At 42.9% G+C, this 27,064-nt stretch overlaps 1 protein-coding gene across 13 annotated transcripts in view; it reads left to right on the top strand.

Moving 5' to 3' along the window:
* Positions 1-27,064, top strand: part of GAPVD1 (GTPase activating protein and VPS9 domains 1) — a 164,767-nt gene that overhangs the window by 50,748 nt on the left and 86,955 nt on the right. For 11 of the 13 annotated variants that reach the window (XM_073600311.1, XM_073600299.1, XM_073600303.1 and 8 more), the window contains exons 2-6: positions 3,121-3,335; positions 15,295-16,138; positions 17,790-17,876; positions 20,501-20,635; positions 24,238-24,421. In XM_073600311.1, the coding sequence (XP_073456412.1) occupies positions 3,121-3,335; positions 15,295-16,138; positions 17,790-17,876; positions 20,501-20,635; positions 24,238-24,421 (1,465 nt within the window). The remainder of the gene's footprint in view (positions 1-3,120; positions 3,336-15,294; positions 16,139-17,789; positions 17,877-20,500; positions 20,636-24,237; positions 24,422-27,064) is intronic. The other 2 variants (XM_073600312.1, XM_073600307.1) reach the window with 1 other exon arrangement.

Raw genomic sequence — 27,064 nt, forward strand, 5'->3', positions numbered from 1 at the left:
TAATGCAGGAGCTGTGTTACTGGCCAGATCACCAGGTGAAAACAGAGGGGGGGGGGGGGGGGGGTAGAACCGCACAAAACTCCATGTAACAAAACCGTCACTAAATGCAGTGTGTGAATGGGGCCATAGGAAAGCATTGTGTGCTGGATAACTTCATCTATCCGCAGCTAAAAGCTGAATTCTATCCGCCTGTGTGAAAGGGGCCTAATGGGTCCACCCTTCTCCAGCCGTGTTTGGATGCCGATGCTTCTTGAGATAGCTGATGAATATTTCCAGAAGGCTACTGGAACAGGTCTGACAGAGCAGTCCTAGGTGAGAATTAAAGCGGGAGTCCACCTGAAAAAAAATTATTAAAAGCCAGCAGCTACAAATACTGCAGTTGCTGGCCTTTAATAAATGGACACTTACCTGTCCTGGAGTCCAGTGATGTCGGAAGCCGAGCAATAGCTCGGCTCTCGGCTTCTGCCGCCGCCATTCTCGGTGAGGGAATAAGGAAGTGAAGCGATGCGGCTTCACTTCCCGGTTCCCTACTGCGCATGCGCAAGTCGCACTGCGCGTCCTAAGTGGTCCCCGCTATCTCCTGGGACCTGTGTGTTTCCCAGGAGACAGCAGGAGGTGCGGGAGGGGGCGTGACTCCCGCGGGAGTCTATTCCTGGAAGTGGGTGCAGATACCTGTAATATACAGGTATCTGCACCCCCCTCCCCCCTGAAAGGTGCCAGTTGTGGCACCGGAGGGGGGGAGGATTCAGATGAGCGGAAGTTCCACTTTTGGGTGGAACTCCGCTTTAAGCCCAGGGGCCAGGAGCAACAAAAATGTAGCTGGATTTTATTAGATCCTGGATTAGAGGCTGCTACCTTCAGGTATTGGGCACTGGGAAAGGTTTTGGACATGCCCCTTTGGGCATACCCCTATAATCCTACCCCACTTTGTAAGATATCCATTTTTTGCTAGTGTCTTGCACTTGATGGACTCTCTTCTTCCATGTAGAAAAGATTCTGTGCTGTCCATTTTAAAGCAGAACTATACTCCTCCTTCTCTCCAGTGCTGCAGCGTCCTGGGGCTCTTTGCCAGCCACGGTCATTTTCAGCTGGATCGGCTTTCAGGTATCGATCCTCGGTCATTTTCATTGGCCCAGCTGATAGGACCTCAGTCCCGCACATGCGCAGGAGTTCATTCATCTCGGCATTGCTCTTGCACTGCTCAGTGTGCATGGTGTACAGGCGGGTAAGGAACTTTAATGCAGAAAAGACATAGTGAGGTTGATTTGCTAAAACTGGAACGTGCAAAATCTGGTGCAGCTCTGCATTTTGATTTTTTGCGCACATGATTTTGCATTTTTTTTTGGACAATTTGTTGTTGGGCAGATTAAAAAACACAAATTGCTGCAAAAAAGCATTACATGTTTTTCTGCAGCTTCTCCATTGAAGTATATTGAACCAAAAAAGCACCGATTTGTGTTAAAAAAAAAAAAGTCCCTGGCCCTTTCCAAATATGCAGCTGCTGAAAAAAGCAAAGTTACAGTAGTGATTATTTGCTCTTTTTGTATTATAAAGGGCTCATTTTAGTTTTTTTTTAACCCTGTTATGTTACTGGCCAATTAATCGATTCTGAAAATAGTAATCGATGAATTTAATAATCGATTACTTGTCGATTAATCGATTAGTTGTTTCAGCCCTAATGATGTCACTGCCAAAGGTCATCCCGCGTGGACGTGATCCCGAGACGCTGTGACTTCACTCCCACAGGGGCGTCACATCACCATGGCATACAGTGCAGACTGAAAATGTGGTCTGATCTGCACATGCACATCTCAGATAACCTTATCGCCAACAGACGGCAACATTTATGACAGAAGAGACCACTAGGGTCTCTTCTGTTATAAAAACCCTGCCTGTCAGCTGTTTTTGTAAATAATTTTACTACTGCTTTAATATAACCTTTGCGCTGATACTTATGTTTATTTTAGGGTTTATCATGGCTGCCCAGTGTAGTGATGACATACTGTGCACTTGCAGCTACTGAGTTATTTTTTTTTTCCCCAAAACAATTATATGTTGTTTCTGTACAATAAATGGCTATTAATCACCTAGTATAAAGTTGTGACATAGGGTATTCAATGTACAGTATACATCAAAAGGCTTAAGGTTATAGGTAGATGTCAAAAAAAAAGACATAATGGACCAATTAACAAGTAATAAAAAATCCAGCATCCAAGGTGTGGTGTATTCTAAGGTAACTGAAAGTTAGAGGTAGATCTATAACTTAAAAAGAGGTACTACATAGTGAGGAAGAGGGGAGAATAAAAGGAAAAAAAGCGTCAAGGTTCTTACTCCTGGAGAAAGGGGTAGTGCATATTAAGAGACAGTTAGTTAGAAATCTAGCATGAATGAAAAAAGTAACACTATGGCCAATGTGATTCTCCCTGATGACAGGATATTCCAGGAGGGAATTGTGTCTCTGCTAAATACGGGATACGGGGAGCAGCAGGTAGAAAGGGGGGGACTTACCAGGAGGCCCCTCCGGGATAGGTGTTTTTTCAGTTTGGTCATGCCAAACTATTTCAGAAGGTCATGAGAAGTGGGCTGTGTCGTAGAGGGATCTAATAGATGATTGAAGGCCTCGGTGGTTCGAAACTGTATCTAGCATACCATGCGGAGGAGAATTTGGAAGGGTGGTGGTTTGCGATGCAGATGAGTTCTTCCATTTCCGAGATTTTGGATATGCCGATGATAAAGAGGGGGCGTGGGTTGAGCCCCAGTGAACTGGGATGCATAGCTTAATGGTGTTTTATCTTGTGCATCACTAGGGATTTGAAGTAAAATTTGTGGGGATTGAGGTGTGGTGTAAAGGAAATTTTATGTTGGGGTAAAGTCTAAGGTGTAGGTTGTGACCTATGATATCATGCAGTGAACTTCTGACCAGAATGTTTTGATCACACCCAATTGTGAAGGAGCGAGCCCACAGCATTTTGGCAACGCCAGCAGAAGTTTGAAAGAGATGGATTCAATTTATGGCGTAAGGCCGGCGTGCTACTAAGATTCTTGTTTATGGTTGGGTGTGTAAAGATTTAATCTGCTAGTATCAAGTATTTAGCTGACTTATGGCTTTTTTTTGTTTAGCAGGTCCGCTGGTTCTTAGAACGCCCCAAAATGGTGAAGCCGGAAATCCACACCCTCGCCCGCCACCTTAAGCAGGAGAAGCTGTATGTTAACTCAGAAAAACAGCTGATCCAGCGGCTGAATGCTGATGTTTTAAAAACTGCAGAGAAGCTCTACAGAACGTCTTGGATTTCAAAACAGCAAAGGATCAACTTGGATAGACTCATTATAACGAGGTAACACACCTAGTCAACTTCAGTAACTTTTAATTTTCTGCACAATGAATATCTGACATTTTAAAATGATATGCCTACAGTGTCCTTTTCCAGAAATGCTGTACATTGCTTTTTAAAATTACAAAAATGTAGTCAATGAGTTGTAGTCAAGTGATGTTTCTTAGCTTTACATCATGTCATCATTCTGTAGCAGGCAATAGGAAGCATTTTCCCTTTTTCCTCTCCCCAGTGATCGGACAATAGCATTGTGTGTAGCGAATCGCTAGGTGAGAGGCAACAGCAGGGGCTGATCCATGCCAGACATTCGTGAACACAGCCATGAACTGCACAAATACCGGAGTTTACATCATTGTTTTATCTCCAACCCAGCATCTTAGTCCAGAAATTAGATGCTGATCCTGGATGATGCCTGAACAAGTTTTGCCTTCTATAAAGAGAGGCAGACTAAGGGCTCTTTTACACATGCGGATCCGTATTCAGGCATCCACTTGCTCAGCAGGTGATTGCTCCGTTGATCCCCGCTGAGCCGGCGGATGACAAGTCCATCTCTGCACACTGTGCAGGGACGGATGGACCTGTCAGATCTCCACTCTCCTCTATCGGGGGATCGGATGATTACGGTCTGCCTGTCTGTTTTTATCCGATCCGCCAGAAGGATTGGGAAATAGGGTTTCCATCGTCTAGGTTTTTCGGACCGAATGTCAGCGGACATGTCACTGCTGACATCCGCCACTCCATAGAGCTGTATGGAGCGACTGTTCAGATCCGCTGAAAAAACTGACAGGCGGATCTAAATGGTCCGCTCGTGTGAAAGAGCCCTAAGACCACCACCTTCTTTTTATAAAAACCTCTCAGAAAAAAAAAGTACCTGCAAGCAACACTCCAAAGAAGAAAAACTGGAGACCACCCCAATGATGACCAGAAAAGGGGGAAAATGGACTATCTCGGCACCCATAGTCTTCATGGAGAGTAGTTGGGAAAATAAACTAATATCAATATTGCTAAAAATTCATATATCCAGATATAGTAATAAAGCAACATACATCGCACCTTCACACAAGTGAATTTTCACATAAAAACATATCACACTGGTAATGTGACACCCTAGCTAGTATGTAGAATCCAGGGTGTATGACACATTCATCCTTGTGGTGTGTCTGTTATCCTCTACATGTTTCTTGGACAATACCGCTTCTTCAGTAGGAGTTTTATCCAAAACATCTTTAAAGTGTAAGTTCACCTTTACAGAAAAATCTGTAAGGTGAAATTACACAGGACCCCATTCCCCACCCCCTGCGCCCCCATTGACCTGAACCGCGGCAATCTCACGTTCTGAGCCCCGGTATATATGCATCAGTAGTCTGGGGGTTAGAAATCCCCATGGCTGAATGTCCAAATCGTACCTCATCAGGAGGGACGTTTCGGGGGGCTTTCTAATTGGTCAGCGCCGTCCCATGGGCAGCGCCAACCAATCAGAAGCCACGTAGCCCATCCTGTTGGCTGGGAAGAAGACGTGTGGATGCCAAGGGGATTTCTAAGCCCACGGATATACCGGGGCTCAGAACGGGAGATTGCCGCGGGAATATGGGTGAGGAGGGGGTCCTGTGTAAGTTCACCTTACAGATTTTTCTGTAAAGATTAGCTTATCCTTTAACGAACACAGCAATGAGCCAAAGCAACTCCTAAAATATGTTTAATACAAAGCATGATACAAACATGTTAAGGAGGAAGCCTCATGCATGCTTTCCTACAAGAGCCAGCGTCTGTGAAAGGCCAAGGCAGATGGTGCTGATACGTCTCCCCTACGTTGGGGGACCCAAACAGCGCAAAGACAGGAGCACCACCAGAAACCTGTGTACCACCGAGCACACTAGGAACAAAATATGTATGCTCAGTACAAAAAAGAGGAAAGAAATGATGTCTGACAAAGAAGGGGCTGAGGCGAGAGGGAAAAAAGATGAAGAAATAGCCTTTGTCATACAGCTGTAAATAGTGGAGAACATTAGCTCATTAACAGATGAAAATACTTGCCTTTCATTTATTTATTTTTTTAAGTGATTTATATACAGTAGTATAGAGCAAGATGTGGCACGTTAAACAGTATTGTTACTCATACCATTCCATCAGGTGGAATATATCCGGTTGAATTTGCACATTGCATTATGGAGCGAAAAAGTGTGCCTTTCTAAAGGAATTCATCTGTAGTTCATGCATTCATTTGTCTGGAGTAGAGGTGGGATCATTGGGCATACCCACTGTATAGTTGCCATCCTTTGGGCAACAAATGGCAATTCCAAAGTGTTATTAAACCTTCGTTCTTTTATTTTATTAAAATAACTAACATTTCTATACTTGCCTGCTCAGTGCAATGCTTTTGCACAGAGCAGCCCCGATCCTGTGGTCCCTTGCCAGTGCTCCAGGCCCCTTTTTGGCAGTGTTAATTTAGTCGACTAAAACATTTTAGTCGACTAAAATGACTAAAACATTTTAATTGACTAAATGAATACTATTTTAGTCAACTAAAATACGACTAAAACTAAAATGCCATTTTAGTCAAGACTATGACTAAAACTAAATTGTAATTACTAAAATGTACCGGAGATTTTAGTTGACTAAAACGTAGGACGTTTTAGTCGACTAAAATGTACTGGAGATTTAGTCGACTAAATGCGACTAAAACTAAAACAATTGCAGAAGATTTAAATGGGACTAAAACTAAAATGCCATTTTAGTTCTAAGACTAAAATTAACACTGCTTTTTGGTAGGTGCCCCCAGGGAAAGCTGCTTTCCCTGGGGGCACCCGTACGTGCTCGCTACTGAGCCACCGTGCCTCCGTCTATTGACAGAGCAGGTGGCTCGTCCCCGCCCCCGCTTCCATGTCACAGCATTTGATTGACAAGCTGTGGGAGCCAATGGCTCCTGCTGCTATCAATCTGCCCAATGAGGAGGGAGAAAGCGGCGAGAGCTGCTACTCTCATGCACATCGCTGCATCGGATCAGGCTTGCGTAAAAAAACATGCATTAAGATGAAAAAAACCTTTAAAGCGGTAGTAAACCCAGCCATAAAACAGTTTAATTTCCGGCACGTGCCGGAAATGCAGCACTCCCATTGGTTGTGCTCTCAACCAAACTGTCAAACCATCCAATGGCTGGTGTCATAATTGATCACATGTGCAGCATCATGGCAGTTGTAGATTAAACAGAGGCAAAGATGGCAGCTTCCTTGGCTGAAAACAGGAGGGTTTACTTACACTTTAAGACTTTAGAGCCAAGCATGTGCAAGATGAAGACATTGGTAGAGGAATCACCCGTTGCCCCTTAGAAAGTAATAAATACAGTACTTGTCAGTGTTAACTTTATTCAGCATGCATACACTTAACAATAATAAATATATGTGGATGGGGAATCCTTTTCACTGAGCTATTGAATTCTGAGAGTGGGGAGACTTCTCTGCCATCAGAATACACAGATTAGAGTGGCACTAGTCTGCAGTGCTGATTGAGCAGGGAAAATGCAACAAGGCAGTTATACAGAAGTCAGCTGGTATATCGACTTCTCTACTACCACATCGCCCATACATAAATCGAAATTCGGCTGGTCCCTGTTGAACTTGCCGTATTTTGATCCATGTATGGCTAGTTTAAAACTGTCATGGGAGCCCACAGAACACACTAGTCCGTAGTTTAAATTGGTTGTAAACCTCAGACACGAGGACATATTTCTATGGTGTTTAATTGTGTCTCTAAGACCCCTTTTATACCGGGGGCATTTTGCAGGCGCTATAGCATTAAAAATAGCGCCTGCAATCCGCCCTCAAACAGCTGCTCCAATATTTCCAGTGTGAAAGCCCTCGGGCTTTCACACCGGAGCGGTGCGCTGGCAGGACGTTGGGAAAAGTCCTGCCAGCAGCTTCTTTGGAGCGGTGAAGGAGGGGTGTGTTTTTTACCGCTGCTCCCCATTGAAATCCATGGGGCAGCGCTGGGATACCGCCGGCAAAACGCTGCTATTGCGGCGCATTGCGGGCGGTTTTAACCCTTTTTCGAAATGCGCCGCAAATCCGTGCCGTTTTAACCGCTGACGCTATAGGTGACTCGGTGTGAAAGGGGTCTAAGTGTCATTTCTCTCTGATGTCTAGTTTCTCGGTTATTATGAGTCGCCTCTCTGACATGTTTTCCTGACACCAAGAGCTAAAAAGGTGAAAGGGGAGGGATCTTCAGCATACATACGCCTGTGCTGTATGAAGTGTATTTGTCTCTTCCCTCCAATCAGCTCTCAGAGCTCTTGTACGGTGTGTACCTGCTGCTCCTTGCCCATGCTTTTGTTGTTCTGGAAAAATCCTTATCTTTAATCGTACATCACGGGACACAGAGCCATAGTAATTACTATGTGGGTTATAGTCCACCTTCAGGTGCTGGACACTGGCACACCCTAAACAGGAAGTTGCCCCCCTATATAACCCCTCCCACTACTGGGAGTATCTCAGTTTTTTCGCCAGTGTCTAAGGTGTTGGTCACGAGTAAAGATGTGCTGTGCTGAGCTCCACTGGAGCAATCCTTGTTGGGGCCAGCTATGCAGCCGGATCCATTCAAAGTGTCTTTTAGGCCGAATTGAATGGTACCCGGGCCTCGTGTCCGAAAAACGAGGTTTTGCCTGTAAACGCTTCTCTTTTTAGAGAACTGGACCCCGGGATCCAGTACTTTTGGTATTAAGGCCATAAAGTTTTACTGGCGGAGGTGCTATTACAGGTCCAGGATTGTGGGTTTCCCCGAGGGTCCCCAGCTCCTGAAGGTTTAATGGAACCCACCGTGAAGATTGGGTCTGTTGGTTTTTACCACAGAAAGCCCTGCGGCGGGAAAGGTAAGTGGAGTTTTCTAAGAAATTTTTGAGTTTTCTTATGAAATGTCACCTTTGTTTAGTAAATGTTGTCATGCCTAAGTGTCACCACTGGGGGCTGTATGGAGCAGATACCTTCTCATGCTTCCTTAAGAGATCACGCTGTGTCCGGAGCAGCAGGCTTCTTTTCCTCTCCAGCTAACAGGCAGACCTCCGGTAAGTTTGGGGGGGGGGGTTCCTCCTTACCAGACACCCCCCCACCTGTGCTGTATTCTCCCCCTCTTCATGAGGAAGAGCGTCAGGAGAAGGAAAAAAAAAAAAAGATCAGCACGTCACTCTACTCGGCGGCTTCCAGGCTCCCTCCTCGCCTTTTTTTTTTTTTTCCCCTTACATGACGATCCTGTAGGATCAGAGGCCCGCGCTCGCGCGGGAAAGTTCTTTTTTTTTTTTTTTTTTTTTTAAAGAGAGAGGAGGGGGCGGAACTTGGCACAGCATTGGCATTCTCCAACGTGGGAATGTGTTTTTTAAAGCACCATTATTACTGCTGCAGGCTGATGGAAGGACACAAGAGCGTAGAGGGGCATGAAAGAGGTTTGGTGAAACAAGCATTCCTTTTGACACATTTACAATTGCATTAGGCTGAGCATTAACAGCAGCGGCAGGGCTGGACTATTGCTCAAGCAACAGATGCGATTTCTTCTGGTAGTACCTCTGCTTTGTGCATCGGACTATGGTCAGAAGGGGGGTTGAAACACCCCCAAAAAAGAGCTAAAAGGGTATCCCTCAAGCTCTGGAAAACCTACTCTACAAATGGCATCCTCCCCTGAGAGGGGGTGGCTGGTCAGAGTGAGATCGGGGCCATGAAATGTTTGCAACTGTTCAACACTGCAGCACCTGTTCATTTTACTAAAGATCTTTTACCTCAGCCACGGTAGGTTTAAAAAAAAAAAAAAAAAAAAGTTTAGCGCCTTTAATCACATCCCAGTGTGGTCAAGATGTGACGGGTTCTCTTCCATTTTCCAAGGACCCTCAAATTGAGGAACTAGGGGCAGGAAAAGACTAATTCCCTCAGGGGACCGTGGTGAGGCGGATGACTCCTCTTCTGAGATGTCAAATGCGGGAGAGTCAACTTTCTCAATCTGTAAGATTGATGGTACAATTTCTTGCTGAATGATCTGCTCCATATTTATGTTGCCTTAACTGAGTGTTTGGGTTCGCTAAAGCCCCCTCAAGCTGTGCATGCCTTTTCCTGTCCATTCTTTGAAAAAATTTTTTGTACCTGGAGGATCACCCAGATGAGCTTTAACCGTCAGGTTCAAAAGGTAATCCTCAGGGTTAACCCCAGGGACAAAAGAGGTCTTGGGGGCGGAAGCCTACAAGATACTGAAGCCTCCTTATGAGGAGGTGCCCCCGCTTGCTCAATAGGGAGAATTCTTCTGCAGTTCTTGGGGATTTGGCAGAAGGAGTGTCAAGACGAATGGGGGACTTCCTCAATAGCTCCAAGGTACAAACTGGAGTTCCAAGAGTTTCTGTCTCTCCTCGTTTTCTCAGATCAGACGTTTCTAAGGATCCAAAGAAAAAAGTCTTTCTCTCAAGCATTGGACCATCTTTTGGCAAAAAGTGTTCATGGTGGCCCCCATGTAAGAGCAGAGGTTGGGGTTTGGTTAAATCCAAATGGACATTCTGGATCTCAAAAATCTAAATTCAATTCCTGGATATAACCACTCTTTTTTTGCATGAAGTCAATCCAATCCGTTATCTCCTTCCTACAAGGAGGAGAACTTCAATTGATGTCAAAGATGCATATCTCCATATTTCCTCGCTCACTAGTAATATCTACTTTTCAAAGTGAAAAATCTTCATTTTTCAGTGTGTAGCTCTGCTTCCAATCTAGCTACTGCACCTCGAGTACAAAGGTTCTGGCTCCTCTTCTGGTCAGATTGAGGACCCAAGGTATAACGATTATGGTTTACCTAGTCGATCAGTTCTTGATAGACCAGTTGGTAGCCCACTTAGACCAAAGTATGGTTAGCACATTCGACTACTTGGAATATTTAGGTCGGATTCTCAACCTAGGAGAAACCTTTTTAAAACCATAAAGAAGGCTAAAATGCTTGGGTCTGATCATAGGTACACCCAGAAAAAGGTATTTTCACCCCAGGCAAAGATCAGTGCCATAAAATAACTGATTTAGGTGGCCTAAGCAAGATGAATTTCTCTTATTCAACTTTGCATGAGGTTGTTGGGAAAGATGGTGGCTTCATTCGAGGCCGTTCCTTATGCTCAGTTTCATCAAGACTGCTGCAAAACAATATCCTATTGGCTTGAAACAAAAGGGTTCAAGCTCTTTATTCCCAATGTGTCTGACTCCAAAGCCTACGGCCACATCACACTGATAGTGCCCGATCTCGTCTGATCTTGGAGGCTAAGCAGGGTCGGGTCTGGTTAGTACCCGGATGAAGGACCACCAGATACCAGGTGCTGTAGGCTGGGTGCGCCGGGGGCCTCAGTTTATGGTTAATATCCAAAAATCTGCAAAGGGGAAAATCCTTCCTTCAGTTACCTGGGAAATGGTAACAACATATGCCAACCTTTTTTGTTTAGGTTGGGGAACAGTCCTGAAAGAGGTAACTGTCCAAGAGAAGTGGCCCAGATCAGAAATGGCATTGCCCATTAACATTTTAGAAATTCAGGCAGAGCACTTGGTCCTGAGGGCCTGAACGTTCAGTTTATGGTATTGTCCTGCCAGGATTCAATCCGTCAATACCACAGCAATGGCCTATATTAATTACCAAGGGGGCACAAGAAGTTGTGCGGCCCAGAGAAAGATGAATTCTATCCTATCTTTGGCAGAAAACAATGTACTTTGCCTATCTGCAGTCTTCATTCTAGGAATAGAAAATTGGCAGGCGGACTACTTGAGTCGCCAGCAGTTGTTCCCGGGAAAATGGTTCATTCACCCCGATATCTTCCTGTCAATATGTCAAAGATGGGGGATCCCAGACAGATCTGTTTGCGTCCAGGATTCAACAAAGAAATCGACAACTTTGTGTCAAGAACAAAGGATCCGCTAGCATGCGGAACAGATTCCTTGCTATTCCCCTGGAATCGGTTCTCACAGATTTATGTATTCTGCCTGCGTCCACGACTTCTTCGCAGGAAGGGAAGTTGTTGATTCTTGTGATCCCCAGCGGGGCCCAGGAAATCTTGGTATGCAGAGATCGTAAAGATGGCAGTAGGGGACCCATGGACCCTACCATCACGGCCAGACCTTCTCTCGCAAGGGCCAGAGTTTCATCCTACTTTACAAACGCTAAATTTAACGGTTTGGCTATTGAGACCCACACCTTGAAGCGTGGGCTGTCAGATTCAGTAGTTTTCTACCTTGGTTAATGCAATGGACCTGGCTTCCATAATTATATTATGAAGTCTGGGAGACGCATGTCTCCTGGTGTGAAACCAGGAGCTGCACCCCAGGAAATAGGTCCTTGACTTTCTGCAGATGGGGTGACAAAGCTGGCCTTGAGTGCTTTCTTGGGACAGGTCTTGGCCTTATCGGTATTATTTCAACGACCACTTGCTTCGCATTCTTTGGTTCGTAACTTATTTAGAGGGTAACACGGCTTAATCTCCGGTTAGGTAACCCCTGAACCCTTGGGACTTGATTTTAGTTTTGTCTGCATTACAAAACAGCCTTTTTTGGCTCGATACGACATATTCCCTTGGTCCTTTTTTGACAAGGAAACTATTTTTTTCTGGTAACCATATCTGCTGCAAGAAGGGTATCAGAATTGGCTGTTCTTTCTTGTAAAGAGCCTTATTTTTATTATTCACAAGGATAAGGTAGTATTGCGTCCTCATCCTAACTTTTTACCAAAGGTAGTATCAGGTTTTTATCTAAAGCAGGATATTGTTCTACCTTCATTTTTCCAGAACCCTGTTCTTTGGAAGAGAAGTGACTACATTTTCTTGATGTGGTGAGAGCAGTCAACGTCTACTTAAGGCGATTGCTCAGATTCAGAAAACGGATGTTTTTGTTCGTGCTGCTTGAAGGTCCTGAAAGAGGACAGGCAGCATCAAAATTTACTATTCTAAATAGAATCAACAAGTAATTGTTCAAGTTTATGGTTTAAAGAGGTAGATTCCACTCTCTCAAATCAAAACGCACTTTAGGGCTCTTAGTGCTTCGTGGGCAGTGCATCACCAAGCCTCCATGGCTCAATTCTGCAAGGCCACAACTTGGTCTTCAATCCATACATTTACCAGATTCTATCTGGTGGATGTAAAAAGACATGAGGATGTGGCCTTTGGGCGCAGTGTACCGCAGGCAGCAGTATAAATCCTCTGTTCTCACGGTGTCCTACTTTGGTTGTGTCTCCCTCCCCTCAGTTGGCATTGCTCTGGGACATCCCACATGGTAATTACTATGGCTCTGTGTCCCATGATGTACGACTAAAGAAAATAGGATTTTTATAATGGCTTACCTGTAAAATCCTTTTCTTTTGAAGTACATCACGGGCCACAGAGGTCCCGCCCCTCATTCTAGTATACACGTGTGTTGCTTTGCTACAAAACTGAGATACTCCCAGTAGTGGGAGGGGTTATATAGGGAGGCAACTTCCTGTTTAGGGTGTGCCAGTGTCCAGCACCTGAAGGTGGACTATAACCCACATAGTAAATACTATGGCTCTGTATCCCGTGATGTACTTCAAAAGAAAAAAGGATTTTACAGGTAAGCTGTTATAAAAATCCTATTTTTCATCTGAGTTTTACAAGCATGTTGTAAAAATGACTGTTGCCATCAGACAGGTACAACTTGTGTAGGGAGATTTGTTTCATCTCTGTCACCTGAGGCTGTTCACTTCACTGGGTGTATGGAAGGGTTTACATCCATATTAAAGAGGAAGTAAACTTCCATCTTTAAGTTTTGCCTATAGCAGGGGTGTCCAAACTTTTTTCAAAAAGGGCCAGATTTGATGAAGTGAACATGCGTGAGGGCCGACCATTTTGCCTGACGTTCTTTGAATCATTACAAATTCGGTCCAAGTTATTTCGTACAAGCACTAATACACTGCCCAACAAGAATTCTCTTGCCTTTGTGGCTGTGTGTGAGTAAAGAGATGAGCTTGGACATGTTATTTGGATATATCATATTTATTGGCGTATAACACGCACCTTCACTTTAAGAGGAAAGTTTCAGGGAAAAAAACGTATTTTAAATAAAGAACTGTGAAGCAAAATAAGGGTCAGTGCCTATCTACAGCCTCACAAGTGCCATGAATGCAGTCCCCACCATTGCCATCAGTGCAGCCTGATTGATGCCCATCTATCTGCAGCCTGGGAGGGGGCGGGACGAGCACAGAAAGAAAAAGGCCTGGTTTCTCGGCGGCCTCTTTAATGCATGGTCCCGCCTCTTTGATGTACAGAACAGTCGTCCGGGAGACTGACTTCCTATTACAGATGCTGTCGTGTAAACAGGAAATTCTCCTGTGTGTATGGCACTCGTCCTGCTTCCTCCCTGTCCCCTCCAAGGCAGCCAGCATAAATATCTTTTGTGGCCCCGGTGCTGAAAGATCGTTGGGGGCCACAAAAGCTATATGTCCAAATAACCAGGCGGGCTGCGATTGCCCCGTGGGCCGGACTTTGGACATGCCTGACCTATAGGTAAGCCTGTATTAAAGTAGATGTAAACCCTCACATATACCCAGTGAAATGAACCGCCTCAGATGATACACAGAGATGAAACAAATCTCCCTACGTAAGTTTGACATGTAGATATGCTCTCTTCAGCTTTTATATATTCTTTAGAAAGTTCAGATCCTGTTAGATTTTCTCTTCCTGGTTAGCACTGCAGTGAAGTCTGGGCATACAGCGGAGCGCTGATTGGAGGAAAGGCGCACACCCCCTCTTGTCATAGGTGGAGACTTTCAGCTTTGTTCGTTGATTTGTTCAGCGCTAATCTATTTATAGTATCCTCCCCAACACAAAACTCTGGCTGCTTTTATCTTATACCTTATGTCGGAGAGCTTGTCAGAAGTTCTCATGCTGATAACCGAAGAACAGAGCAGGACAAAGCTACGGGACTTAGTGCTTTGAAGAAAGATAAGAAAACGCTGCAGATATGTGCCCAGATCAAACTTCACGAATTGGGTTTACATCCACTTTAAGGCTTACCTATAGGTAGTGTCAATGTCTCCTAAACATGCACTGTTTCGGATATATTTACTGTCCTAGAAGCCAGTTACGTCACCGGCGCATGCGCTCTGAAGGAACGGCCGCCCATGACGTTTCTTCAGAGCAGTGTGCCGTGACTGCCCGGAGCTGCGAACCCCGAAGGAAGACCGAGTATAGATGGACGCTGTCTCCAGCATGACACTGCATGACAATGCATCGCTGGAAGGCTTAATTTTGAGGCAAGTTTCACATAATGTGCTATTATGCGATGCATGGGATATATGTCATTACAGGTAAGTTATGCAATTTCCACTTTAAATCATAACTAGATGGTGACTGAGCCATTTTTAATTCCCAGAATGTCTTGGCATATGGCAGTGAGTCACTGTTTTGCTGTAATCCAAGAAAAGTACAGGTTATGCATTCAGTAAAAGGAAGAACATGGGGTTGACTTGGAGGTTCAGCTGATATTTTATCATGCACAAAAAAAAAAAAAAAAATTCTGAGAAAAAATCGATGCGGTCCTTTGCTGGCTTCTCTGTCAGCAGATTAGGCTTCAGGCTATTACTTTCATTGCTCTTTCTGGTCCAGTGAATTAGTAGTGAGGGTTTACAACCACTTTAGTTCAGTTTAGGTTACCATCAATAGAGCATCTTCCCCATAGGGAGTACATTCACTGCTTTAAAAGATTTCTTCTGTGACTTGTGTACTACCAGGCAATGGTACATGCCACACGCTTTAGGGAAACGCCGCAAAAAGGTAAAGATCAAAGTACAAAGGCAGAAATAGATTTTATATTTTCATCTGGTCTAATTTATGCAATTTTAAATCTGAATAAGCCCACATTTTGCTTGTATTTGGTTTTTTAGTAACTTTTAACACCCATGACATTGTAAATTCTTACATTTTGGGTTGGCTTTAACGCTATTTTTTTTTTTTTCCCCCTCCTAGTGCTGAAGCCTCTCCAGCTGAGTGCTGTCAACATGCCAAGCTCCTGGAGGACACCCAGTTTGTGGATGGATACAAACATCTAGGTTATCAGGAGACCACATACGGTGAATTTCTCAATCGACTACGAGAAAATCCACGGCTCATTGCGTCATGTCTGGTGGCTGGAGAGAAACTCAACCAAGAAAATGCTCAGAGTGTCATACACACCGTGTTCACCTCTCTTTATGGCAACTGCATTATGCAGGAGGATGAGAGCTATCTGTTACAGGTTTTACGGTATTTAATAGAGTTTGAACTAAAGGAAAGCGATAACCCTCGTCGTTTGCTTCGGAAAGGGACTTGTGCCTTCAGCATCATCTTTAAACTTTTTTCAGAAGGACTTTTCTCAGCTAAACTCTTCTTAACAGCAACTTTACATGAACCTATTATGCAGCTGTTGGTTGAGGATGAGGATCACCTGGAAACTGATCCAAGCAAGCTAACTGAGAGGTTCTCTCCAGCCCAACAAGAGAAGCTGTTTGGGGAGAAAGGAAGTGACCGTTTTAGGCAGAAGGTCCAGGAGATGGTTGAATCCAATGAAGCTAAGCTGGTTACACTGGTTAATAAGTTTATTGGTTATTTAAAGCACAATACTTATTGCTTCCCACACAGCTTGAGGTGGATTGTCTCCCAAATGTATAAAACACTTTCTTGCGTGGAAGGATTGGATGTTGGTGAAGTGAGATCTATGTGCACCGATCTACTGCTGACTTGTTTCATCTGTCCCGCAATTGTCAACCCTGAGCAGTATGGGATTATCTCGGATGCACCCATCAACGAAGTGGCAAGATTCAACCTAATGCAGGTATGGGACATTGTAAGCGCTATAAATAAATATATACATTTTTTCTTTTTTTCCTTGTTCTGGTGATATCCAAATCTCCTAGATCACAATGTAAACTGACATATGCAACCATTGTCAGGGTTTAAAGGGTAGGGTTACATTTTTGCTGTAAAGTAATTTGGGACTTTAAAATAGAATTCCAGTTTACATCTAAAATTTTCCACTCCCCCCTCCTAACGCCTATGCTTACCTGTGCAAGAAATATGCATGTACTTACTATTTTTAGGACACTCTGGTCTGGTCATGTGACCCTTTTTCTCCCCAGTATCAGCCAGCGTGGCTGCAGGGGAGAGAAGGGAGCGCTGACGACGGATGTGCCGTTTAAGCTTATGGGTGACAACACAGCATTTTGCCAAATTTACCTTTTAGGTCTGCTTTAAAGGATAAGTTTGCCTTTGGGGACATGTTGCATGTGGCACCCATTTTTAGGATGGAACATGTTCCTGCACCCACTGTTAGACTTTGAAAAGAGCATGGCTATGCGGGGCTCCACCACATCGCTGCATCGTTCATTCAGAGTTTTGTGAATGGATGCCTACAATCGGCTTCAGTGGTGAGTGGCGCAGGTGAATAACTGCCTGCTGTATCAGAGGTACGAGCAGACGGCTAGTCTGACATTGCACCCACTATCTGCTAATCCATTTTTTTTTTTATTACCATGTTTTTTTTTTTATTAACCACTTGCCTACTGGACATTTTCAGCTTTCAGCACTGTCACACTTTGACAATTGTGCGGTCACACAACGCTGTACACAAAACTACATTTTTATCATTTTTTTTTTTTTCACACATAGACCTTTTATTTGGTGGTATTTATTCACCTCCTGGGTTTTTTGTTTTTGTTTTGCTAAATAAGCAAAAAAAGACTGCATGTTTTGAAGAAAAGAAAAATGTTTTCATAGTGGACACTGATAATCAGTGCCCTGATTATTCGTGTACATGTGCCTTTTACAGAAGCCAGTTATTGTCTCTCTTCTCCCTTCTGCGTGACGAAAGGAATTCTCATAACCGGCTTCTCTTTACATTGTGATTGGACACAGCTGATCACGTGGTAAAGGGCTGTTGATTGGCTGTTTACCTCAATCTGTGATCAGAAGTGTCCGGAGGGCTGATCACAGGGCGATGTCATATGAAGGCCTCCTAGAACTGGCTAGCCGCGCTGTAGTCAATCGGCTATAGAGCGGTCAGCAAGTGGTTAAAGGTGAACTTCTCCTTTTAGACACAACTATCAGAAACAATGGTGGTTGTGTGAAAATTATTCAAGTCCTGCTTAAACAGCTTTCTCTATCTTTTAAAGATTGATCATTTTAAGAGGTATTGAATATTTTTTTTTGTTATGCCCAAGAGAAAAAAAAAAAATCACAGATTAAAGGGTTTACCACTTTAAGGAGGAAAGCGTAAAAACACTTTTTATTGGGCTGACCACATTAGCATCCCGGCTTAATTGTATAAGTCGTAGTCTTCATTATACTATCAAAGAGAAGATTATTTAGAAGAGGATATTGATGTATTTTTGGCAAGAGGCAGGGAATAGAATGAATGCATCTAGTTTGAATTCTAATCTCTTATTACAAGCCAGTCATTCAGGTCGTCTTCCGCTTCTGTGCTCTAGGTTGGCCGCCTCTTGCAGCAGTTGGCACTGACTGGATTCGAGGAAGTAGAGTCACGCAGCAGGAACAATCTCAGCAAGTTTGATAAAGTAAGTCTTATACAGGCAGCCAGTAAAAAAGCCTGAAGGATGAGCTTGTGTTTTACTATGGTTTGTTTTCGCAGGAATGGAGTACCTGTTTAACAAAAGTTTGTAAATGTAATTTTTGATTTTAACTATGAAGTATTGCACATGAATCATTTTTATATTTTGTGGCCATCAGTTGGAGGTCATAATACTTTTTGCTTGTTCTCTTTTGTTAGCTTCTCTGATATAAATATAAAAAATTTTCACAGACCTCAATAGCTCAAATTTACACACCAATGAATGAGTCGGGTGAATAATTCACCCCTCCCCTCACTGCCTTCTATATTCATAATGGTCAGTATAAAAATTCAGAGTTTCAAGGCAAGCTGTTTCTGCTTTGCTCTTCTTCTATTCTTTTTTTATAATATGCACATACTTAACACCAATTTATAAACTGGCTGTTAGTTTCCTACCTGCTAATGTGGTCCTATTATACAAACTTTAATGGAAGTTGTTTTCAAAGGGGATCTATAGAATTTTTTTTTTTTTTTTTTTCTTTGATTTATGGTACCATGGTGCAAAACGTCATAGGAGCGTTAGATCACAAACATACTTGTTGTATATGGTTATTTTATATCTTCTGGATTAGTGTGTATAACAAAGAGCTGATCGAATTCCAAATTCTTATTATGCAAAAAAGGGAAGCAAGACTAAAAGAAATGTGATTTGTCCCTAAAGTGTATCGGTGGGGTTGATTAAACCACAAAAAAAAAAATCTATTTGTATAAGCTATTCAGTAGGGTGGCTTGGCACTGCCAAGATAAGACAATGGGGGAGATTTGCTAAAACTGATGGAAACAGAATCTGGTGCAGCTGTGTATAGTAACCAATCAGCTTCCAGGTATTTTCAAAGCTTAACTCAACAAGCTGAAGTTAGAAGCTGGTTACTATGCACAGCTGCACTAGATTCTGTGTGCACCGGTTTTATCAACTTGCATTGCTAAAGAGCATTATCCATGAGAAGTCACGTGGCAGAGGCCGCAGACACCAACACTGTAGCTCAATTGGTGAGATAATGTGCTACCGTATGCCCTTGGCCCGACCTAATCAAATTACGCCCCATAGAGCGTAGATGAGGGTTGGCCTTAGAATCCATAGCGCATGGCCAGACACACATCACTGAGCATGAGCTGTAGATGACACTGTTCTTAAATCATCTATCCATAGCATATAGTGCACTATTTTTAGTAAATCTCCCCCAATGACTCCCGGGGGTAGGCAACCTTTGACAAGTAGAGATCTACTTTGGCAACATGGAAGAGATCAAAGATCACTGGGGTGCAGCACCCCCTTTTTAGTCCAAATCAAATGGACGATGCAAAGAAAACTTCTAAAAAAAAAAGACACTAATAAAATTTCAGCCTGGCTTTAGTGATAAACTTGCTATTTACTTTCGTACACCCTTTTTTCATGTTTGGAGAGTAATTGGTCACCCCCACAAGTCTGATGCTGAAATATGTAATGCAGTGTACAGAGGAGTAATGGGAAGGGCAGCGTGAGAAGGAATTACTTGTAAGTTGTCTTGTTGTTTTTTGTGGTTTTTTTTTTTGTTTTGTTTTTTGACACAAGGGTAAAAGTCACAGATGCAACAGTGCTGACATGTTTCAGCCAGGAATAGCCTTCCTCAGAGGTCAGTAATGGGTGGGCAGCAGACAGGGGTCAGCAGGACAGCGAATGGGGATCAGGTCTGAGGTAATTTATTAACACATATTGCAGGGGCATTGGAATGTAATGCAGTATACAGAGGTCAATAGTAGGTAGGGCAGTGTGGGAAGTAAATACTGGCACTCGTCCTTGGTTGTAAATGTTGTTCTTCCTTTTTTTTTTTTTTTTTTTTTTGACACCCGGGTAAAAGTCACAGATGCCACAATGCTGCCATGTTTCAGCCACAAATGTCCTTACTCGGGGGTCAGTAGTAGGGTAGGGCAGTGTACAAGGGGCAGTAGTAGGGTAGGTATTCCTGTTCAAGTTGCATGCTATTTCTTTGCAGTGCGATTTGAGCCCATTGATTTTTGTATGGGCTCAAATCGCACCTTAAAGGTATCGATACCCGGTATCCGCAAAAACTTGACCGACAGTATCCAGTACTGTTATCGTCGAAATTCTAAAAAAATAAACCAATAGATCCATCACATCTAAGGATTGGTAAGCTGCAATATGTTTTGCTTTTTGGTTTTATACTGCTTTCAGGTCAAGTGGCATTTCATCACAATATCATTATGGACCCATAAAGCACAAAAAAAAACTGTATAGATATACAGACATCTTTTATTCACCAGATCAGATTTGCACAGGTTTGACATGCTAAGATGAGGGAGGAGCACCTGTAGAACCATGGAGAACTATAGATTATGGTTATAGGATGCCGGTGCTCTTTCTTCAACTGTGGACCTCTCCCCAGAGCCCCGTCTATCCTATTTGTTTGTTTCTCTTCTATCCTTGTTGGCATAAGCATAGAAATCTGTCCTTTTGCTCTTATCTCTGAAGAACAGAGCAATTATATTGTAATTCAAAATGTAATCTCAAAGGTTTTAAGATATTCACATTAAGCAGGTGTTTTTCATGTTTCATCTTCCCTTTCTCCGTAGAGCTGTGTTGCTGCGTTTCTGGATGTCGTGATTGGAGGCCGAGCAGTAGAAACACCGCCATTGTCCTCTGTGGATCTGCTGGAGGGCCTAAGCCGCACCGTTGTCTACATGACTTACAGCCAACTGGTCACTCTGGTAAGTATCCAAATATTTTTTTGATTGTTGAATGAGACAAGATTATGACTGTATTTACTCAGTTTAATTTATAACATCCAAGTGAAAGATCTATTACCAACACAGAAAAAAAAACACACCTTGTGCTTTAATTAGTCTGTTTGGGATATGTCTCTAACTTTGCACATCTAGACTGCAATATTTGCACATACTTCCTTGTAGATCCGCTCAAGTTCAGTTAAATTGCATGGTGACCGTTTGTGGACATCAGTCTTCAAGTCATTCCACAGATTTTCAATAGGGTTTAGGTCTGGGCTCTGATTAGGCCATGCAAGGACATTCACCGTTTTCTCCTTCAACCACTGTTGTAGAGCTGCACGATTAATCGTTAAAAAAATTGCGATTCTACCCCCCCAAGCATTTTCTGATGCTATGTAACAAGTGCAGAGAGTTCTCTGACAGCTGACAAACAAAAAAAATCCAGGCAGCCTGCCAAGTTTATGTCAGCATCAGTGATGACTATAAACAAAGTAACATTTCGTTCCCAGATCAAAAGAATGAACATTGTCTGTAAATGAGGTCAGTTTAACCGCTTAAAGACCAAACCTTTTTCAGACATTTGTTGCTTACAAGTTATACTCCGTATTTTTGGCTAGACAATTACTTGGAACCCCCAAACATTTATATATAATTTTTTTTAGAGAGACCCTAGAGAATAAAATGGAGATTGTTGCAAGATTTTATGTCGCACTGTATTTGCGTAGCTGTCTTTCAAACACAATTTTTTTTGGGGGGGGGGGGGGGGAGAAATACACTTTAATAAAAAAAATAGCCCAATTTTTTTGTATAATGTGAAAAATTTTACGCTGTGAGAATCGTGAGGGAATCGTGATCTTTATTCTAAGCAAAAAAAAAAAATAGTGATTCTCATTTTAGTCAGAATCGTGCAGCTCTGTGGTCAATTTTGCTGTGTGCTTTGGGTCATTGTCATGTTGGAAGGTAAACCTTCTTCCCATTGACAACTTTCTGGCAGAGGGCAGCGGATTTTCCTCCAGAATTTGATAGTATTTTGCCACTTCGATTTTTTTTTTTTTTTTCCTTCTCTCCTGACAAGTTCTCCAGTCCTTGCTTCAGAGAAACACTCCCATATAGCAGGATATTACCACCTCCATGCTTTACTGTAGGAATGGTGTTATTTGGATGATGAGCTGTATTGGATTTCCGCCAGACATATTGTTTTGTGTTGAGGCCAAATATTTACATTTTAGTCTCATCTGACCATAATACCTTCTTCCATGTGGCCACAGAATCCTCGAGGTGCGTTTTTGGCAAAGCTCAGTCATGACTACATGTGGCCTTTCTGGAGGAGTGGCTTTTTTCTTGCAACCCTCCCATACAAGCCACATCAGTGGAGTATTTGTGATATTGTTGTCACATTCACACAATGACCAATCTTTGTCATAAATTCCTGCAACTGCTTCAGAGTTGCTGTAGGTCTCTTGATGGCCTGTCTGATCCGTTTCCTCCTGCCTCTTTCGTCCAGTTTGGAGCAACATCCTGATCCAGGGAGGGTCTGTGTTATACCAAATAGCTTCCACTTCTTAATAATAGACTTGACTGTGCTTCTAGGCATTGATGAAGCCTTTTAGAATTTTTTGCATCTGTCTCCTGACTTGTGCCTGTCTACAACTTTATCCCCGGAGATCTTTTGACAGTGCCTTGCCATTCATAGTTGATGGTTTGCTTCAGTGGGACTTAAATGCTCCAGGAAAGCTCTTCATGCCGAACTAATCAAAATGCCCACAGCTGATCACAGTTGAAGGTCAAATGGCTTTGTGTGCTATTGAGAAGGCGATTAGCTACACCTGATTGAGTTTTTTAACCGCTTCCCGACCGCCTCACGCAGATATACTGCGGCAGAAGGGCACGTACAGGCAGATTAATGTACCTGTACGTTGCCCTTTAAGAGGCGGCTCGCGGGCGCGCGCGCCGGGAGCACCGTGATCGTGGGTCCCGCTAACTCTATGTCCACGGGGATACCCGCGATCGTCTCACGGTGAGGAAGACCGAGGAGTTGCTAATGTAAACAAGCACCTCCCCGTTCTGCCTAATGACACTGTTACTGATCACCGCTCCCTGTAATAGGAAGCGGTGATTAGTGACGTGTCACACACAGCCCCCCCCCCCCAGTTAGAATCACTCCCTAGGACACACTTATCCTCTACAGCGCCACCTAGTGGTTAAACCCTTCACTGCCAGTGACATTTTTACAGTAATCCATTTATATCAATTTTTAGCAATAATCGCTGTATTAATGCTAATGGTCCCAAAAATGTGTCAAAATTGTCCAATGTGTCCGCCATAATGTCGCAGTCACGATAAAAACCGCTGATCACCACCATTACTAAAAAAAAATATCAATACAAATGCCATAAAACTATCCCCTATTTTGTGGACGCTATAACTTTTGCGAAAACCAATCAAACGCTTATTGTGATTTTTTTTTTTTTTTTCTTCCAAAAATATGTAGAAGAATACATATTGGCCTAAACTGAGGAAAAAAAAATGTTTTTTTATATATTTTTTGGGGATATTTATTATAGCAAAAAATAATGCTTTTTTTTTTTTTTTTTTTTTCAAAATTTTTGTTTTTTGATTTTTTTTTTTTTGTTTATAGCGCAAAAAATAAAAACCGCAGAGGTGATCAAATACCACCAAAAGAAAGCTCTATTTGTGGGGAAAAAGGATGTCAATTTTTTTGGGAGCCACGTCGCACGACCGTGCAGTTGTCAGTTAAAGCGGCGCAGTGCCGAATCGCAAAAAGTACTCTGGTCAGAAGAGGGGTAAAATCTTCCGGGGCTGAAGTGGTTAGTCATTTTTAGGAGGGGGGGTGATCCTTTTTCCAACTCAGTGATGTTTTGCTTTTGAATTTTTTTTTTTTTCTGACATGTTGGTGTTATCTTTCACTTGGATGTTATAAGTTGCACTTAGTAAAAACAGTCAGATAAAACAAATGTGTGTCTTTGTTTCAGGCTGCAAAGAAACAAAATGTGATTATTTAAAAGGCGGGTGATTCTTTTCTTTACCCACTGCAGATACTGTAAATGCAGGTCTGACCAGGGAATGGAGAGCTTTATAATGCCCCTCCATGTGTCGCCGACCACTCGGGCTCATCCGCTTTACTTATCGTAGTACTGGCTCTTTTCCACTCTTTCCCTTTGTGCAATGCAACATTCTAAAACATTTTTTTTTGTTGCACATACCCTACATTAATCTGGGGAGCTTGGTGATTTTATAAAGTAATGGTTTTTAACTCTCATCAAAATCACAAAAATCATCAGTTTTTATTTGCAAATGGTCCGCTCTAAAATTGAAATGGTTTCTGTTGATTAGGTGGATAGTTATAGAAGTCTGTCCTTACTAATTTACTTTTCTGAAATGGATTTCACGTATTTCACGTGTATTCTGGCAAACTTTCAATAAAACTGAGTGAGTCATTTAGCATGTGCTGTGGATTAGGCAAATCGGGGAATTTTTTTTTGATTACTTTATTTATTTTCCCATTTGTGAGCATTTTTAGTGTTTAGATGATAGTAATAATGCTGATCCTGCTTTTCCTGCAGCTGGGATTCTTGCGCAGTGTCATCTCTAGTGATCATTTGCGCGAAGAGGACCGAATGGCCCTGGAAAACCTTTTGGCTACAGTGCCTCAAACCAAGCCAGGGAAGAATGATAGTACGCCTTATAGCACCCCTCAGTTGTCTCCTGCTACCACACCAGCCTGCAGGAAGAATAGACTGCCTATAGGTGAGTTGAAAGTGCACACAGGCTGAATTATTAATATGACCAATGTAAAGTGCACCTGTTGCTGTTTTTCCTGTAAAAAAAATAAATTGTGAAATACAGTTGGTGAAATAACACACACACACACACACACACACACACACACACACACACACACACACACACACACACACACACACACACACGGTGGACCTGATCTGAGAGTCAATTCATCTTTGTGGACCAGTGGGTGCAAACTGACTTATGTCCATTGTACACCCACCTACATCCGATCCCATTCAGTCCGCTAGAAGCAAATGGAAGAGGATCCATCCTCTTTTGTGCAATTTGGATTGGAGGTAGTCGGGTGTAAATGGACAGCTGGTCCGTTTACACCCAACCGCCCATAGAGCAAGAGCGGGCTTGGGCTATGTCCGCTCTGCATAAACTGAATGGACATGGACCCGTCATCCACCCGGATTAATAGACAGTTTCTCTGCTGAGCAAAGCAGATCTGCCCTGTCTGAAAGGGGCCTTACTTGTGTTTTTTCCCATGGATATATGCAGGTAACTGCAATGACACACAGAAAACAGTAGTTTCCTGTGTGTCCTGTTCACACCAGAACACCATGTTTTCACTTTTTGTTCCAGAGCTGTGCGATTTTATGCAAATTGTTGGCATAGTATTGCACCTTTCTGGATGGCACTGCATGTCACAGCACAGCAAGTGCAACACTGCGCTGCTGTGCGATGACATGTATGATGTGTCATTTTATAAAGTTCGAAAAAAAAAAAAAAAAGCGGTTGCAATGTAACGCACCTTTATACCGCCCCCTGCTGCCTGCACACTAAACTGCTGCAATTTAGTGTTTGGGCTAATGTGAATGGGCCCTGAGAATAGATCTAATCTTTAGCTGGATGACAAAAAGTTTGCTAATTCACTGTGTATTATAAATGGTTGCAATTGTTTGAACAAGAATCTAAGTGGTGTCAGGTGCAGCATGTGTGTGTTGTTTTTTTTTTTTTTTTTTTTTTAAAGCTGCAGGTTTAAAAAAAAGATTGAAAACCACTTTTAAATTCACCTTTAAAATCTAAATGTTATGATATTTTAGTCTCTTGGGATAAGATCTACATTAAAGTGTATTTCCACTTTTGCATCTAAGTTGGGATGACATCTACTTTAAAAAAAATTAAAATAAAGTAAAAATTGCTTTTTTATAATTTTAGATGCTTATTGGATATCAAACACCATGTGTGTGGCCTTCTATAATTTGGGGGGAAAAAATGTACATTTTTATTTATTTTCCAACACTAAAGGGCCATAAACATGGTGTTTATATCCAACTGCCTAAACCTGTAGACATGTCTATCTCTGTATCACCCTATGTGCTGTGAAGTTAAGAGATTTTGCACTTGATGTACAATCCCTTTTAAAGTGGTTGTAACCAAAGGCATAATGAGCTAGTATGCATAGCATACTAGCTCATGAATTACTTACCTGAGGTCGAAGCCCCCGCAGCGGTCCTCATTCACCGCTCCGGCGGCCGACATCTGTCCCGGGGGATACTTCTGCGTCATCACGGCTCCGGCTAATCACAGCACCGGAGCCGCGATGACGTCACTCCCACGCATGCGCCTGGGAGCCACCGGTAACAGCACAGTCAAACTGAAGCAACGGCACGTACGTGCCGTTGCTTCAGTTTGCTTAAGTGCGCATGTGCCGATGACGTCAGCACATGCAAATACAGGGATATCTCCTAAACCTTGTAGGTTTAGGAGATATCCAGTGTAGCTACAGGTAAGCCTAATTATAGGTTTGTCTGTAGTAACAAATGGTTGTAAAGGGTTTACAACCACTTTAAGGCCTGCTTCACACTTCAGCTCTTCAAGCGAAATGTGTAGGCACGGCAACCTATTAATTTGGCTGTCATGCCTCCTGAAAATGCAGGGAAAAGGTCCTTGCTTTGATTTTGAAATCGCTTTTCTTCTTAAGGCTGGTGTGTGTGTGTGTGTGTGTTTGTTTTTTATTAGCATAAAGTTATACTTTAAAAAACACGCCTAAAGCTGCATTTGGTAAACTCCTTTGGGAGTGTCAAGTGTTTGAGCGTTCATTCATTCATTCCATTGGCCAGATTATTATTTTGTTCTGGCCATTGAAATAAATGAACTCTCAAGTGCTAAACACACCCAGCGTTTAGGCGCATTCAAGTGTGTCACACCGCATCTCTGATCCTGGTAAAGTGCGTATGACGTAGGCTCCAATCACAGCTCATCACATGGTAACCAGGAAGTGCTGTTTATCGGCTTATCCTCTACTCGCACTGACGGGCGCGAGTAAAGAAGAGTCAATCGGCTGCTCAGTGCAGACCCCCCCTGTCAGGAGAACAGTGCTTTGATTATCAGTGCAAACCCAGGATGCCCCCTAGAGCCCACCAGGGATGCCAATCAGTGCCAACAATAAAATAATCAGTGCTGCCAATCAGCGCTGCATATAAATGCCTCATCAGTGCAGCCTCTTCAACGAAGGAGATAATGTACTTGTGTACAAAGCTTTGTAACAAACGAAGAAAAACATTTTTTATTTGCAGCACAAAAAATAACCCCAGTGGTGATCAAATACCACCAAAAGAAAGCTTTGTGGGAATAAAAATATGAAAATTTGTTGCA

The sequence above is a fragment of the Aquarana catesbeiana genome, linkage group LG09 (assembly GCF_042186555.1).
Source record: "Aquarana catesbeiana isolate 2022-GZ linkage group LG09, ASM4218655v1, whole genome shotgun sequence".
NCBI classification, from domain to species: Eukaryota; Metazoa; Chordata; class Amphibia; order Anura; family Ranidae; genus Aquarana; species Aquarana catesbeiana.